Source organism: Haliotis rubra, unplaced genomic scaffold (genome assembly GCF_003918875.1).
Source record: "Haliotis rubra isolate DU_JTF1 unplaced genomic scaffold, ASM391887v1 Scf137, whole genome shotgun sequence".
In the NCBI taxonomy this organism is placed as follows: Eukaryota; Metazoa; Mollusca; class Gastropoda; order Lepetellida; family Haliotidae; genus Haliotis; species Haliotis rubra.
Genome location: NW_025765303.1, coordinates 355,616 through 370,149, shown reverse-complemented (window position 1 = coordinate 370,149; position 14,534 = coordinate 355,616). Strand labels below are relative to the sequence as shown.

At 37.9% G+C, this 14,534-nt stretch overlaps 1 protein-coding gene across 1 annotated transcript; it reads right to left on the bottom strand.

The window, feature by feature from the left end:
• Positions 1–1,549: 1,549 nt before the first annotated feature.
• On the bottom strand, positions 1,550–13,393 carry LOC124268191 (thymidine kinase 2, mitochondrial-like). Its single transcript, XM_046703215.1, has 10 exons — positions 13,308–13,393; positions 12,900–12,961; positions 9,982–10,056; positions 9,746–9,799; positions 8,533–8,622; positions 8,040–8,116; positions 7,435–7,523; positions 6,348–6,427; positions 2,576–2,656; positions 1,550–1,731 (listed from the first exon to the last, which is right to left on the bottom strand). Exons 1-10 carry the CDS (start codon positions 13,333–13,335, stop codon positions 1,645–1,647), a joined length of 723 nt encoding a protein of 240 aa, XP_046559171.1. The 5' UTR covers positions 13,336–13,393; the 3' UTR covers positions 1,550–1,644.
• Positions 13,394–14,534: the final 1,141 nt, after the last annotated feature.

The following is a 14,534-nucleotide window of genomic DNA, read 5'->3' as shown; positions in this document are numbered from 1 at the left end:
GCCAATTATAAGAAATGTTAAATCTCAAATGTGTATTTAATTTTATTCTATGGGTCCTGTGAATTTTCAATGGGTCAGACAGACACCATTCCTGTGAACACTGTTATAACACACTTTTAAATCATGCAAGATTATGGCCTGATAAACATTTTCATCATATCAGCAGCCTAATAATGAAACCTGTGTCAACATTCAAATTTCAGGCTAGTGAATCATTTTGTGGGCTAGTAACTTTCAGGCATAGTTCCCCCGACTGGCTGGAAAATTTGGAAACTATGTCGCACACTGACTGGTTGGATATAAAAGTTAAACCAGCTAGAAGGAATATGAAAGTTATTTTATGCTGAAGTAAGTAAATATTCTGGATACATCCCACTGACCATGAAATAATCAAGTTTAGGCTTTCAACAGTGAGTTCATGTAACAAGAATTGGCCATTGTGCTCTGCTGGAAGCATGATCATGGGGCTCTTGGAAATGAATTGTAAATACTCCAAGCATTTTAAATATAATAATGATGATGATGATGATAATAATATTGGGTACACATTCTGCCTGTAAGAGCAAATACTGCAAAACATGGAGAATCTCACCTGAGTGTCTATGGATATCAAATAAATCAACACAGGTTGATAAAGTTTATACTTTTCTTGACAAGTGTGATTTATCATCCAAATCATTCATCTTTTTTTCAGATTGTATACAATAATAGGTTTCTTAGGTCTAACATTACAGCTTCAATGGAAAAAATTGTGATGTCAGTTGAATTCAGTGGTCATGTCATTAATATGCAGTTTTATTGCAGTGATAATTCTAGGGTGTTATATCTTTATATCACCCAAATGAAATTTCTATCATCTCTATCAGCCAATCTCCTGTTGACATCAGATTTGGATGATAAATATGATGAGGTACAATTCTGAGTGACAATGGTACAGGGCTGCAACTCTTGGTATAACACCATATATTCAAACAAGACTCATAATATTAAATATTTATCCTTACTGTTGGAACTGTTGCACAATCTCAAAATTATGTTTTGAAGCTGACAATGTTGTTACTTGTAATTTGATTCAAATTCGCATCATACTTTCTCAGTGGTTAACAGAAAATATGCAGTTTTGGTAGCAATACAAACTGTGAACCTTTAGCCTTGTTTAGAAGTTACATGACTTAGTTATAGAGTACTAGTTACCAGAAAAAAATGTCATTTTGCAACTATTGATCACATTAAGTGGAGTTATTGTCACACAAACTTACAACACTAACCTTCTGGTTCTTCTTCCTATTTCTTTAACAAAAGTAAGTGATAACAAATGCATACTGTCCGAATGATGACTATGGAATGAAAAAGGGTTGTATGAAAACTATTTTCTGAATGTCAAATATTTATTGTTCGCTTTGTACTGAAATCAGTATTGTATTGCAAAGCCTATTTACCATCACACCAGCATTATGAGGTAACATGAGTGAGTTATGGGACATGTATCTTTACCATCACACCAGCATTATGAGGTACCGGTATTATGGGACATGGCAAAGCCTCTTTACCATCACACCAGCATTATGAGGTACCAGTATTATGGGACATTATGAGGTAGGTATATCTTATACCTGAGCAATTAATAACCGTACTGGATGTACTTCAGCTTAAGTTCCCACTGAGTATCTTTGATTCCATTTGTGAAATCTTGGCTTGAAGATCGACTAGACCCAAATCAGCATCAAGGACCTGCAAAGAAAGATTTATTATCTGATTTTAAACATCATAAGCTCCCAAATTTGAAACACAGTTGTATCCTGCCAGCCCTCTGAGATATCATGCCTAAGTTAAACCTGCATACTCCATTCAGATACAGTATACTGACTCTAAGCTTACAGTCCCTGTTTCACTCCCAAAGTGTTGAGTGAATGCAAGGATATGATGTCTTTAGGTATTGGATAACTCATTTATGTTGCAAGAATCAAGTATGAATAAAATTAGAGGTCAAAGAAAATAGACGTGAGAAATATTTCATCATGTCAACTTTCCAACAAATTTTCCCAAAAAAAGTTTTTAAGATAAAAAAACGAAACATGATTGGTCGACACCTGGCTAATTATCCAATGAGAATTATTGTTAGTAGACATCGCCAAGTTGACAATGGATTTCACGCTAAAAAGGCGGACTGTGAGAAATCTGATGTTATTTCTTGTATGAAAAATCGAGGTCTGGGTGAATCGTTGAGCATCAATCTATGTATTGGGATATGCCGACATGTGTCAACCAAGTCAGCGATCCTGAGTCTCAATGGAGGTTCATGTTAATACAGAATAGTCACCATAACATTTGCAAAGAAGATTCTTATTAATACAGAATACTCTCAATGTATATCCTTCTTAATACAGAAGATTCCCAATAGAATATAGATATAGAAGAATCCCAATAGATGCACATGCTGATACAGAATAGTCTCAAGTCTTGTTAATACCAAACATAATGGTGATTCTTGTTAATACGGAAGTCTCAGTGGAGGTTCTAGTCTTGATGGAGGAAGCATTAATCATTTAAATAAACAACCTAGACCATTTCTCACCAAAAGAGGAGCAGGCAACTCTCCTTTCTTCTTTTCTATCAGCCAATCTTCATGAAGCTTGTGGAGGGAGTTGAGATACTCCTGCAAATGTTGGAATACAACTAAGTAAGTGTATGATGTTGAACATACTACTACTACTACTGTACTATATAAAGCGCCTAATATCCACCATAGAGATGCTCAGTGGCGCTGTGACAATATTGGGGAAGGAAATAGTTCATATAACTTTACAGAAAGGCAGCATTGAATAGATGGGTCTTTAGCAGAGATTTAAAAGTTTCTTTCGATGAAGTGTTCCTGATTTCCTTTGGAAGACAGTTCCACAGTTTAGGGCTGGCACAGGAGAAGGCTCGGTCAGACAGTTGGTTTGGAGATCTGTGTTGGGTGAGGAGAGAGCCAGAGGAGGATCGGAGACTTCACTGAGGTTCATACACGTAGAGGAGATGTTTGAGATAGTCGGGGAAGTTATTGTTGTAGAGGCAGTCATGAGTCAGAATGAGGATTTTGAAGGTAATTCTTGCAGAGATGGGGAGCCAGTGTAGAGACTGTAGTACTGGGGTGATATGGTCATGACCATGAGTGTGGGTAATACATCTGGCAGCAGAATTTTGGATTCTTTGTTGTTTCCAGTCTAAGTAAACTTAGGTTCAGTATTATTCGTTATACTGAGTCTAACAAAACCTAGTAGAAGGTCGCGTTAGCTAACCTTTGAGTGACCTATAACCGTCCAATCAAACGAGAGATGGCCTAACGGATTTAACCAATCAGATGACTACTTGTTAGGGTTTGGCGGGACTTACAAAAAACGGATTTTGGATTTTCTCTTCCCTGGTCGCTGACACTGATCTATCAATAAAAGAAAATCCATATAAAACACAGATATTTGACCTGCAGCATATACGCTTAGGGGGTTTCTAATGACATGGTTACTATTTGCTTATATTTTCGCAAGATGACATCCTTGAATATTGACAAAAACGCTATTTTCAGCGACTGTTTACTCATTGCGTGTATCACTCGGAATATCGCGGAAGGTAGCATTCAATCGCTCAAGTTTTTAGGTAAAGCTTCAAACGGTATGTGCTAAAACTTTTGGCGATTTGGTAAGCTGTGTTCTTATTGGTCAGTCCAAAAGGTTAGCTGACGCGACCTTCTATTATATTTTGTTAGACTCAGTATAGCAATGTAACGACTAATACTGAGCCTAAGTTTACTTAGACTGTGTTGTTTCTGAAGTGATTTAGTAGAGAGGTTGGTATACAGTTAAATACAGTAGTTGAGTTTGGATATGACAAGACAGTGCATCAGAAGTTTACAGGTGTCAGTATCAAGGTAGTGGCGGACTTATTTTATGGATGTTGTAGTAGCAGGCTCTATTGATGAAGGTGATGTGTGCATCCATGGACATGTTGGAATTGAGGATGACACCAAGATTCCTGGCACTTTCTGATGGTAGGATGTCTGTGTCACTAATACGAAGTGAAGGTGATGGCAAGGCAGTCTTCAACTTTATGAGCTGATGTTTGGAGCCAATGAGAAGGAACTCTGTCTTCTCCTCATTCAACATCAAATATACTGAACAGTGAAAGAAACGCAAGTTTCGAAAAAATGAAATCTCATTAAGGTAAGCGTTCATGTTTATGGAACGTTCATGGTGAAGTGACGTAATGATCCCAGATGAGATGATGTCATGCAATTTGACGTCCATACAAACCATTCGCACAAACACACCAACAGTGCAGTAAAACCATAATTTTAGAATGTGCATCCATGGTTCTGGATGGAAAGCATGCATTCCACTCTGAGGTGTCCTTTATAAAGGTTTGTGTCAAAAAACAGTCCAGTATTGACACTAAGAGGTGTACACGCCACACAAACGATGCCTAGACCAACGACTGAGCAGAAGGGAATGGCCATTGGAAAGTTGCACGGAGGAAGCTCTGCAACCGCTGTAAGCAAGACAATTGGGTGGTCATCTTACCACCATTACACGACTTGCTCAACGTCATCAGCAAACGGGTTGAAACAAGTGACAACTCATGCGCAAGATCGGTTCATCCAGGTAACTCATCTAAGGAACCGAACTCAAGCAGCAACAGTAACAGCAGCCTTAGTTCTTGGGTCAAGGGGAGCAGTGCCAAGCTATACGATTAGGGGTCGTCTTTGGGCTGCTGGAATCCACTGCCGAAGGCCATATGTGGGGCCAATTTTGGCACGTCAACAACGCCAGCGAAACAACAAAAAGTACTAGAATCTGTACTTTACAAAGAAAGTGTAATCCCAAATATAATATATGTTACATTTGACCACTTTCTAAATGGCATTGTGTATTTCCTATCTTTCGGACGTGCCAATTAGGTTATTAACACTTATCAGAGGGGTATACAAAGTCCGCAGTCTAGACTACCAGTTGTCCGACTTCCATTTTTATGGAAGCCACGGTGGCTGAGCGGTCTAACCGTCTGACTTTGTGTGCTGGCGATTAGGTGCCTGACTCTGAGGGTGTGGGTTCGAATCCCAGATGGGACTCAACCCAACAAAAAGTACTAGAATCTGTACTTTACAAAGAAAGTGTAATCCCAAATATAACATATGTTACATTTGATCACTTTCTAAATGGCATTGTGTATTTCAAGGATATCATTGTGGATTCACACCAAAGCTGTCTCCGTACTGTGAGATGTCTTGTAGGCTGACTGGAACGATTCTGCGAGGTGGTTTGTCTCAAGATGCACCTTCAGTTTGCTAGCTACCACTTTCTCTAAACATTTACATACAAATGAAAGTTTGGAGACTGGAATTTTTTCAAATTGTTTTTATCAGCTCCAGGTTTCTTTAGAACTGGCGTGACAATTGCATGTTTAATAATACTCAGAACAGTACCAGAGGAGAGAGATGAGTTCATAATGTCCCATACTGCAGGTGCTAAATAGTATAGCACAGACTTGAACAGCCAGGTAGGAATGGGATCCAGTGGTGAAGATTTAGATGGTGCATTCTTCATGATATCCAGTACAAGGTTGACAGAAACATGTCCGAAGCTTTCAAGCACATTACCAGAGAACTGGTAATTACAGAGAACATGCTGAAGATTGGATCTTACTTCAACTCACAATACACATACTGAAATCTGCCACCAGCCACAATTATGGCAAGTTTCTAAATAAAAAATTCATACAAAAATTAAATATGCAACCCAAATGCAAAATAAGCATTATTTTGGAAGGCGCACATAAAATTTCAAAATCAGTCATCACCATCCACACTAGGGAGCCATTGTGAGAGAGTGGTAAAATGTGTAAGTGAAGTTGGATAGTATTTCACTCATTTCACTGTGTCCGCTTGATGTGGGTGTAAAACTCATAGTGATGCAGGACGTGTGCACTTACTACTATTGTGGAACCCTCTGTTCAGACTAGGTGCTAGCAAACCAAGAATCATGATCAGGTTGAATGTGGGATTTGAACCCATGGCCACTGAATGCATGATCTCTTCCCATTCATTCATACTTCCAAGTAAAATTTGCAAAATGTTCAATTCTGTCTTCTAAAGGGATTGAGGTTTACAGTGAGTGAGTGAGGTTAGTTTTCCACTGCTTGTAGCACTATTCCAGCAACATCATGGCAGGGGACACCAGAAATGGGCTTCACACATTATATCCAAGTGAGGAATTGAACCCGGGTCGTCGGCGTGACAAGCTAACGCTTTAACCACTAAACTACCTCACCGTCCAACATTAAAACATCAATCACAGATGAGTGCTAGTACGTACGATTGGGACATCCTTCTCTTCGTCTCTGTTTCTTTTATGAATCCGATCAAAACACTTTTGTGGACTTGCTCTCAGGTAGACTGAAATGAATAGATAGGTACACCTAACTGTAATGAACCTTCAACAATTTTGACAATGCAATGCAAAAATGTTAAACTAGCATGAGTGAGTGAGTGAGTATGGTTTTACACTGCTTTTAGCAGTGTACCAGCAATATTACAGCAGAGGACACCAGAAATGGGCCTTACACATTTTACCCATGTGGGGAATCAAACCTGGGTCTTCAGAATGTCAAGCAAATGCTTTAACCACTGCCCCTAAATAGTTGGAAAGTCTCTTCCTTTATATTGGTCCTGCTTCCAGTGAAATACAATCCACATCTTCAAAGCCATAACATTAGATATACCGTATTTCCTCTAATAAGCACTCGCACGCTTATTTTTTCAACAGACTTCCAGACACTGTACTTATTAGAGGCCCGGCGCTTATTGGAGACACGGTGCTTAAAGTTTCAACTGTGATAGATATAGATTCTCCTTTGGTATTTTACTTGAAAACTCCATTGTAAACATGTGGCACACTCGCCCTTATTTCTTGAACAGTTGATTTACCCCCAGTGCTTATTGGAGGAAATATGGTAACTGCAGCAAAATGAACTCAGAAATGATAATTCCAACTTGGAAGTTTTATACTGACATCTGCTTCAAACTGCAAAATGAATATCAGCATCTGAACAGGTCTGGCTAAATATCTTGGTGAAAAGTTGGGTTTTTTTGTTTGGTTTTGTTTTTTTTGGGGGGTGTTATTTGTTCCCATGGTTACAAAGTCAATAACAAGGGTATTAGATGGTAGCAACAAGCACAGAAAAGGTGAAGATACATTGCTGTAGAGATGTAATAATAATTAGTTGCTGAATATTGGGATGAGTGAATTCCATTTAAGAGTGAATTTTTCGATTTCATTGTTTCTCTTTGAAATAAATTTTTCTAAAGAAATATCAAAGTGAAAAGTTAGTATCCTTCTCCAGGATCTCATAGGGGCAACCTCTACAAGCTGTGAGTGTAATGTCATTCTCAAATTAACATACCAATGAGGTCGATGTTTGTTGTTGGGTTCTGGTGGAGCCAGTCGTGCCACTCACTCAGGATAGTGTAGTCAATGTCTGGAATCAGCCCTCTAGGGAACAAGACAATCATAATCATGTAACCATGGTTACTAAGACGTGTTTTGAAACTAAGCATCCTAAGTCCTAAATATAGTTTAACTTAATCTTCTGCAGGCTGTTAGAAGATATTTTAATAGCATAGTTTGTCCAGAAACATTTCCAAAATGAATGATTGCTGGCAGTTGTGATAAAATTGAAAATTTTCGTGGGAAATGCCAAAACATTGTTTTTGTTTTCTCATTGAAAAGGAATAAATTGTTTGATGGTGCTCAGAAAATACAGATTGTTGAATACAGCTAGAAGGAAAATAGTATGTTCCTTGCTCTCAAAATTCCAGCCCTCACCCCCTCATACAAATCAAATAAATACTCCCAAAGTGAATTACATGTCACCTCCATCAGAACAGTGTATAAAGACATCCATTTAAGTCATTACCACAGACAAATGACCTGAGCAGGTTCAGATCAATCCCTGTCAGGATGCAATATTTTGTGTCGTGTAAAACTCTGAAGGAAGAATTGTCCTACCCTTGGTGGAGATTTTCAATAAAACAATGTCTGGTACTGTAGATGGAGCGTTCAATCATCTTGACTTTAGGTGATTCCTGCAAATAAAGTAAGATGTGTTTGTACAGGTAAAATACACTTACAAATGTTGAATGTTCATAATGTCTGAAGGAGTATGTTAAACAATATACTACAAGCATTATTCGCAGGTTATTATAACAAATATTTTGAACCCACCCAAGCTCATGAAAATAATGCATCACCAATGTAAGATTCAACCTAAATTTACCTAAAAGATTGACATACTTGGCGACCATCAAAGAGCTAAATTATTTATGTTAACTGACAACACTTGAGGTGGAAGTATTATATACAAAATAAAATGTCATCCTATTGAAGCTTGCAAGGGACATTCTCTTCTTCTGTATTGAATTCATGATCTACAGTAACTGCTTGAACAAAGGTAGTAATAAAATAAACACAGAATAAGAAGAGAAACTGCCTGTTGTCATACCTTGTTGGTTTCGTGGTGTTCCATCATGGTGAGAGTCACATAGGACTGGAAGGCAAAACTCCACCGTGCCGCATCCCTGTACATTAAGTCCTGCAACAGCCAAGGGAGACCAATCACTCTCTCACTCCAGCATACAGAGCTCCAGATAAGACTTAGCTCATGTGGGTACTGTACCCACTGTATTTTGTGGGAGTGGGTATTATGAATGTTGGGGGGTATTTAATTTTCCTGTTACCCACTGCTTTCAAATATGTGCGTATTTACAGTCATTTTACTCACCTAAGTATTATGCCATTGAGTAAGTTTACTAAGCAGGTATGTTCTGCCTTATGTCATACCTAATCAAAACCAACTTAAATATAATGGAAATGATTTCATAAAAAATCACCCATCCTATACTGACTGTACAACACTTGTCCTATACTAGAGTACAACTTGATAGCAGTCGTGTCTTTTTCATTACGCAAGCGATTTTTATACAGGGCTCCAGATAATTTTTCATGATCAGAAGTATGTACTCCTTATGTTTTCTATATAGGAGTACTGGAAAACAATAAGAGTACACTTAGAGTACTGAATGGAAATTAATGGAGTATCAGTAATCTTGTGTTTCGTTTCATATATGCACCATAACATTGCTACTCTTGTGAGGTGAGGTGAGGTGAAATTGGGTTTAACGTCGTACTTGAGAATATTTCGCTCATATGACGACGTGCATGCTTGTGTATGTGTACATCTTCGGTCAGTTCAAAAGTTGAATCGAAACCTCCTCTGAGATTTTGTTTGAAAAAGTAAGCCCTTGGCCTCAGGAAATTGGGTCAGGCCTATCAGTCCTTCCCAATTTCCCTCTGCCACAGGCTTACTTTTTCAAACAAAACCTCAGTTGGTTTTGATCCTTCACAGAAAGACTGACAGAAAATGCAAACATTGTAAAAGTTTGGCATGTTCAAAATCTATGGCTGATTTGTATGCATTGTGGTATACATCCTTGCAAAGCAAGTACAGTTCACATCACCTCAGAAACACTTTCCCACAGACAAACAATCAGCAATGACTTGGGATTGGCACAGTCATATTTTAAACCAGTCAAGTTTGTTCCAATTGTTGTTCATTTATGACTGATTTGTCTGTTTTCCTTTGAGTTTATATAAGTGCATATGAAACATTTCCAAATAATATTCTAAGGATCTTATACCATAAACATGCAACATACCAGACTGTTATATCCTTTGACACACTTCCATTTGTCAACTGGTTCTGGTAGCACCTGAAAGAGCAAGATTTCAAATGAGTAAAACATATTATTACTGTACACCGAATAGAAAAAGCCCACTTCAATCTTGTCTTTTAACAATATACTTTACTATATGTTGTTACTAACACATGATTGAAAAGTCATGATTTTCCCACAAATCCATACAATTACTGATCATGCTGCAGAAAACATACCTCAACTTTTGGATTCTGTTTGAAATGTTGAAGAAAGGTGGACTTCCCACAGCCTATGTTTCCCTCCACAGCAATCTGCAACAGCAACAGGTTTGACATGGTTGGGAGTAACCCTTCAACAGAGTTCAATCAGGGCTCCAGATAATTTTTCAACATCAGGAGTACGTATACTCCTTATTTGTTCAATATAGGAGTACTGGAAAACCTTAAGAGTACATTTAGAGTACTGAATGGAATTTAATGGAGTACCAGTAATCTTGTGTTTCGTTTCATATATGCGCCACAACATTGCTACTCTTGTGTGAACAGGTAAAAAACTAATAAAACAATACTTTTTTTCAAATAAATACGTCTGTAAATGATTCTAAAACCGTGACACCTGCTGTGGTTTGTATCTGCTACGTTTTCTAAATTATTTCCTACCGTATCGTGCATATGTTTTAGCCGTACATACGCCGATACGGCCCTTATCTGGAGCCCTGGTTCAATTAATCATATTCATAATACCATCTTTTAACATGCAGGGCTCGATTTAAGATATGTTAACCTACTTGCACCAGGTGCAACCTAAGACAAAAACCTAGTTGCACCAGCCAAATTCCAGTTGCACTGCTTTTATTGCATTATGTAATGAACGATATATGCTACTGAATTATTGTGATGTTTTCAATCTCATCATTATGCAACCAATCTCTGTTGTTGTTTTTTTCCATTCCTCTTTAAATTTATAAGTCTCAATTTTTTTAGCATTGCTTGTGGCTGGATTCACGTTTATCTCTAATTAATATCTCAATTCATCATCTGTAGTTTTATCACCCGGCCTCGAAATGCCACACACATGGGCAATGACAATGGAATCATTCATGTTTGTATTGGCACGTTTCTCATTTTTCGAGTTTTATTTACCACTTTTGTCAACTACTTCACTTGATTTCTTCAGGAAAAATGTTTAAATGCTTGCCTGTTGTTTAGTTTTACTATCCATGGTTATTTTCATTCACGATTTGGATCATTAAAGATCACAGGTAGCTTAGCGGTTTCACACAGCCATGTGCAATAAATCTGTCAGCTATCACTTAAAATGATGACACAGTGTGTTAAAACGTCAGAGGTTTCAGTGCACATAAACATATTTCAGTGAAGTAGGTGAGGTGAAATTGGGTTTAACGTTGTGCTTGAGAATATTTTGCTCATATGACGACGTGTATGCGTGTGTATGTGTATGTGCGCGCTGCTTGTACTAGCCCAGACTTAAGCTGGTTTTATAGTGCTAGCTCACTGAGATACCATGCCGCAGTGAAGCATGAATACCCCACTCAGACACAGTATATTGACTCCGAGCCGACCAGTCCTTGTTGTACCCATTAATGCCAAGCTCCAGGCAGGGACCAACAAGTACCATATTTTAACGTCTTTTGGTATGAGGCGGTCGGGGATCGAACCCGCTACCTTCCACTCTCCGGGCGGACGCTTTAACCACTACACCATGGAGGCGGTCCAGTGAAGTAGGACCCAAGAAACCATAGCAACACAGCCACACAGCTGTCATAGCTCAGAGGTGCCATAGCTAATCAACGGTTAGAAGAAAAAGGAGCTGACATAATTATACTTGTAATGTTTATAGATTTATCCTGATTTATTTCTCAAACATTGACTTGCACCTGGTGCAAGTTATACTAATAACTAGGTTGCACGTTGTAATATTGTGTTGCACCAGTGCAAGTAACAAAGCACTAAATCGAGCCCTCACATGCATCATTTCAGAAGGTCATGCATAGATACAAAACAATGCAAACATCAAAATGAGATATGCATAATGATATGAAAGTATACTGAGTTAACTATTCTCAGTTTGTATGCCACTGATTCACTAAATGATGCAGATCTACTTCAAATGGCTTAATTAGACCTCTGTTAATTACTTGACTGAAGGGGCAGTGGGGTAGCCTTGTGGTTAAAGCATTCACCCATCACGCCGCAGACCTGGGTTCAATTCCCCACATGGGTACAATGTGTGAAGCCCATTTCTGGTGTCCCTGCTGTGATATTGCTGTAATATTGCTAAAAGCGGCGTAAAACGTAACTCACACACTACTTGATTGAAGTGTTACCCTATCATGTCATGTGTTGAAGTGGTTTGCATGTGACAAGATGTCAGTATATGACATATATCATGTATATGATGTCTCACAGTCTGTCATTAAATATAACTATGCATAGACGCCACTGGTCATATCCAACTATCTGCCTCTCAAGAACTTTATCTGCAAACCATTTTGAAAAAGTTTTTTCTGTAAAATACCTCAAGTTTTACACACAAAAAATAAGTTCATAGTCTTTGATCAACAAACTAGAGGCCAAGTCTATCTTACTCTTGTTAAATGTGCTATCTGTGTGTTTCCTATAAATATACGAAATATAAGAATACAAGTCATTTTTGGCTTTATGCAGTAGTAATATTTCAGCCCATGGAAAACTCCAATTTTTCATTCTGACCACTACATATAACATGCTAGCTACACTCACAATAAACATGCTTAGTTAAAATGTGCGGCTATTTTCATTTCTATTCAATATCACAAGTTGTGTTTTTATTCTAATCTATTTCAAACGATGTTGCTGTTGCATGATTAGGTAAATTGTTTTACCATTTTCAGAAGGGTAAAGAGCACTAGCTTTGTCCAATGGCAAATATTCTTTATTCATAACTCCCAAAGAAATTTTGCAGGGCATGTTCAACATAAACTCCATCAAACATGATGGTTTTCCTGAGTGAGACGTTTTCATGTCAAATCTTTGCCCAAAATCAGGACCAAAATCATTTTCTGTACGAATACATACTCATTTGCAAAAATAATGTGATCAGGAGATAATTCAATGAATGTTGGCTAATCTACAATTAATGCATCATTTCTCACTGTAAAGACATGTTGTGATTTTGTGGTCTCATCTTGAGTGGGCATCAACTGTGTAAAGTTTCCTGAAATGAGAAAAACAAAGACGCTGATATTGCACATTGACGACCATGATAACAAAGAATTGTAAAAAATGTGTACATTTTGTGTAATAGAGTTCATGAAATGTTTTCAGTTTTTTTTCAAATTAAACACACAAATTACATGATTTTTATACGTTGTAAGGAGTTTAGACAAGCATTGATGAAAACATTAGATCGAGAAAACTATTTTGGCGCAAATTAAGCTGTACATAGCACGAACACTATTAAGTCCAAAGAGTTAGAAAATAGTTTATTCTGTGAATAACAAATATCTTTTATCAATACAGTCTACAATTTCCTAGACAGGAAATGCATAAACAACACCTACCTAGCTGATGTAAGCTCGAACCCAACATTTTTTCTTTAATGTGATTGCGCACACGTCAAATTATATTATGCCACTCAGGAGAGATCACAAATCTAAGCTTATCACAAATCCCGCTATTTGACAACTCCTTACACAGATTTACCTTTTCACAACTCCAGGCAGCGATATGATCATTGATTTCGGGGTTGGAATGAAAGGTACACGCGCTGCTATAAGCTTGCATTAAATTAGGTCATTTGAAAAAGCAATGTTCGGAGCTTATATCCGTACCGGTGTCATTCAACATTTGTCACCCGTGAAATATATATATCTCAAATATTACACAAAATGGCAACAATGCGCATTTCATTTCTGAAAGGGAGTTCGATCATCGCTGTTTAACTCTGCCTATATTATTTTTCCTTTTTATTAGTGATTATACAACCCTAAGGAGTCTTTTTAAGGACAAACACAAATGAGATTGCGTTTTAACAAAGTCTGCTACTTATAGTATGACCAGAAATTATTGAGAATTTTAGGAATATGTTTAATTGGATTTTTAGTATAAACAACCTTGACCAGCTATCAAGTGCTTGGTTTCATTCAAGAGAGACAACTCCGTTAATCCTTTTTCATTAGTTTGTGAAGAGTTATCCCCTTTGTTTACTTGCTAGCAGACGACATTTTCAGTGATCCACAGTATGGATGATTTAGAGAAGAGGAAGTTGATTTTAGAGTATTATAACAAGGACATCAGATCAACTAAAGTGATTTCAAGTAGAACAGGCATCCCTTTGTCCACTGTTTATCGTGTTTTGAAAAATATTGCAAATGGATATGGCATTGAGCACCAGGGAGGCGCAGGTAGGCCCAGAAAATTGACTGTCGGTGACAGGAGGCGGCTCGGTATTCTTGTTTCTAAAGGCTGGATATGATTGATTGAGAAACTGTGGCTGTCTGTAGGGAGACAATTAGAACTGAGCTGCATGCAATGGGTTGGCAGAAAAGTCGAGGAATTCCATCACCGATCATGAAACCTGAACAAAAGGAGCGAAGGTTGAACTGGTGCTTACAGCATATAAATTTTAACTGGGACAATGTGATTTTCTCAGATGAAAGTTCTGTGTGGCTGTTTCCTAATACACTGAAATTCTGGACCAAACAAACTGAAAAACCTTTGTATCAGCGCCCAAAGTACAGTCCGAAATTTAACGTGTGGGGTGGCATATCTGTGTTAGGGGCAACACC

Coding starts and splice junctions, on each gene's coding strand:
- LOC124268191 (XM_046703215.1), bottom strand. CDS start 13,335: ATGTTGGGTTCGAGCTTACATCAGCTAG. Junction 8,623..9,745: donor TCAAAGGATATAACAGTCTG/GTATGTTGCATG, acceptor TGGCTGTTGCAG/GACTTAATGTACAGGGATGC. Junction 6,428..7,434: donor AACAAACATCGACCTCATTG/GTATGTTAATTT, acceptor TATTCATTTCAG/TCTACCTGAGAGCAAGTCCA.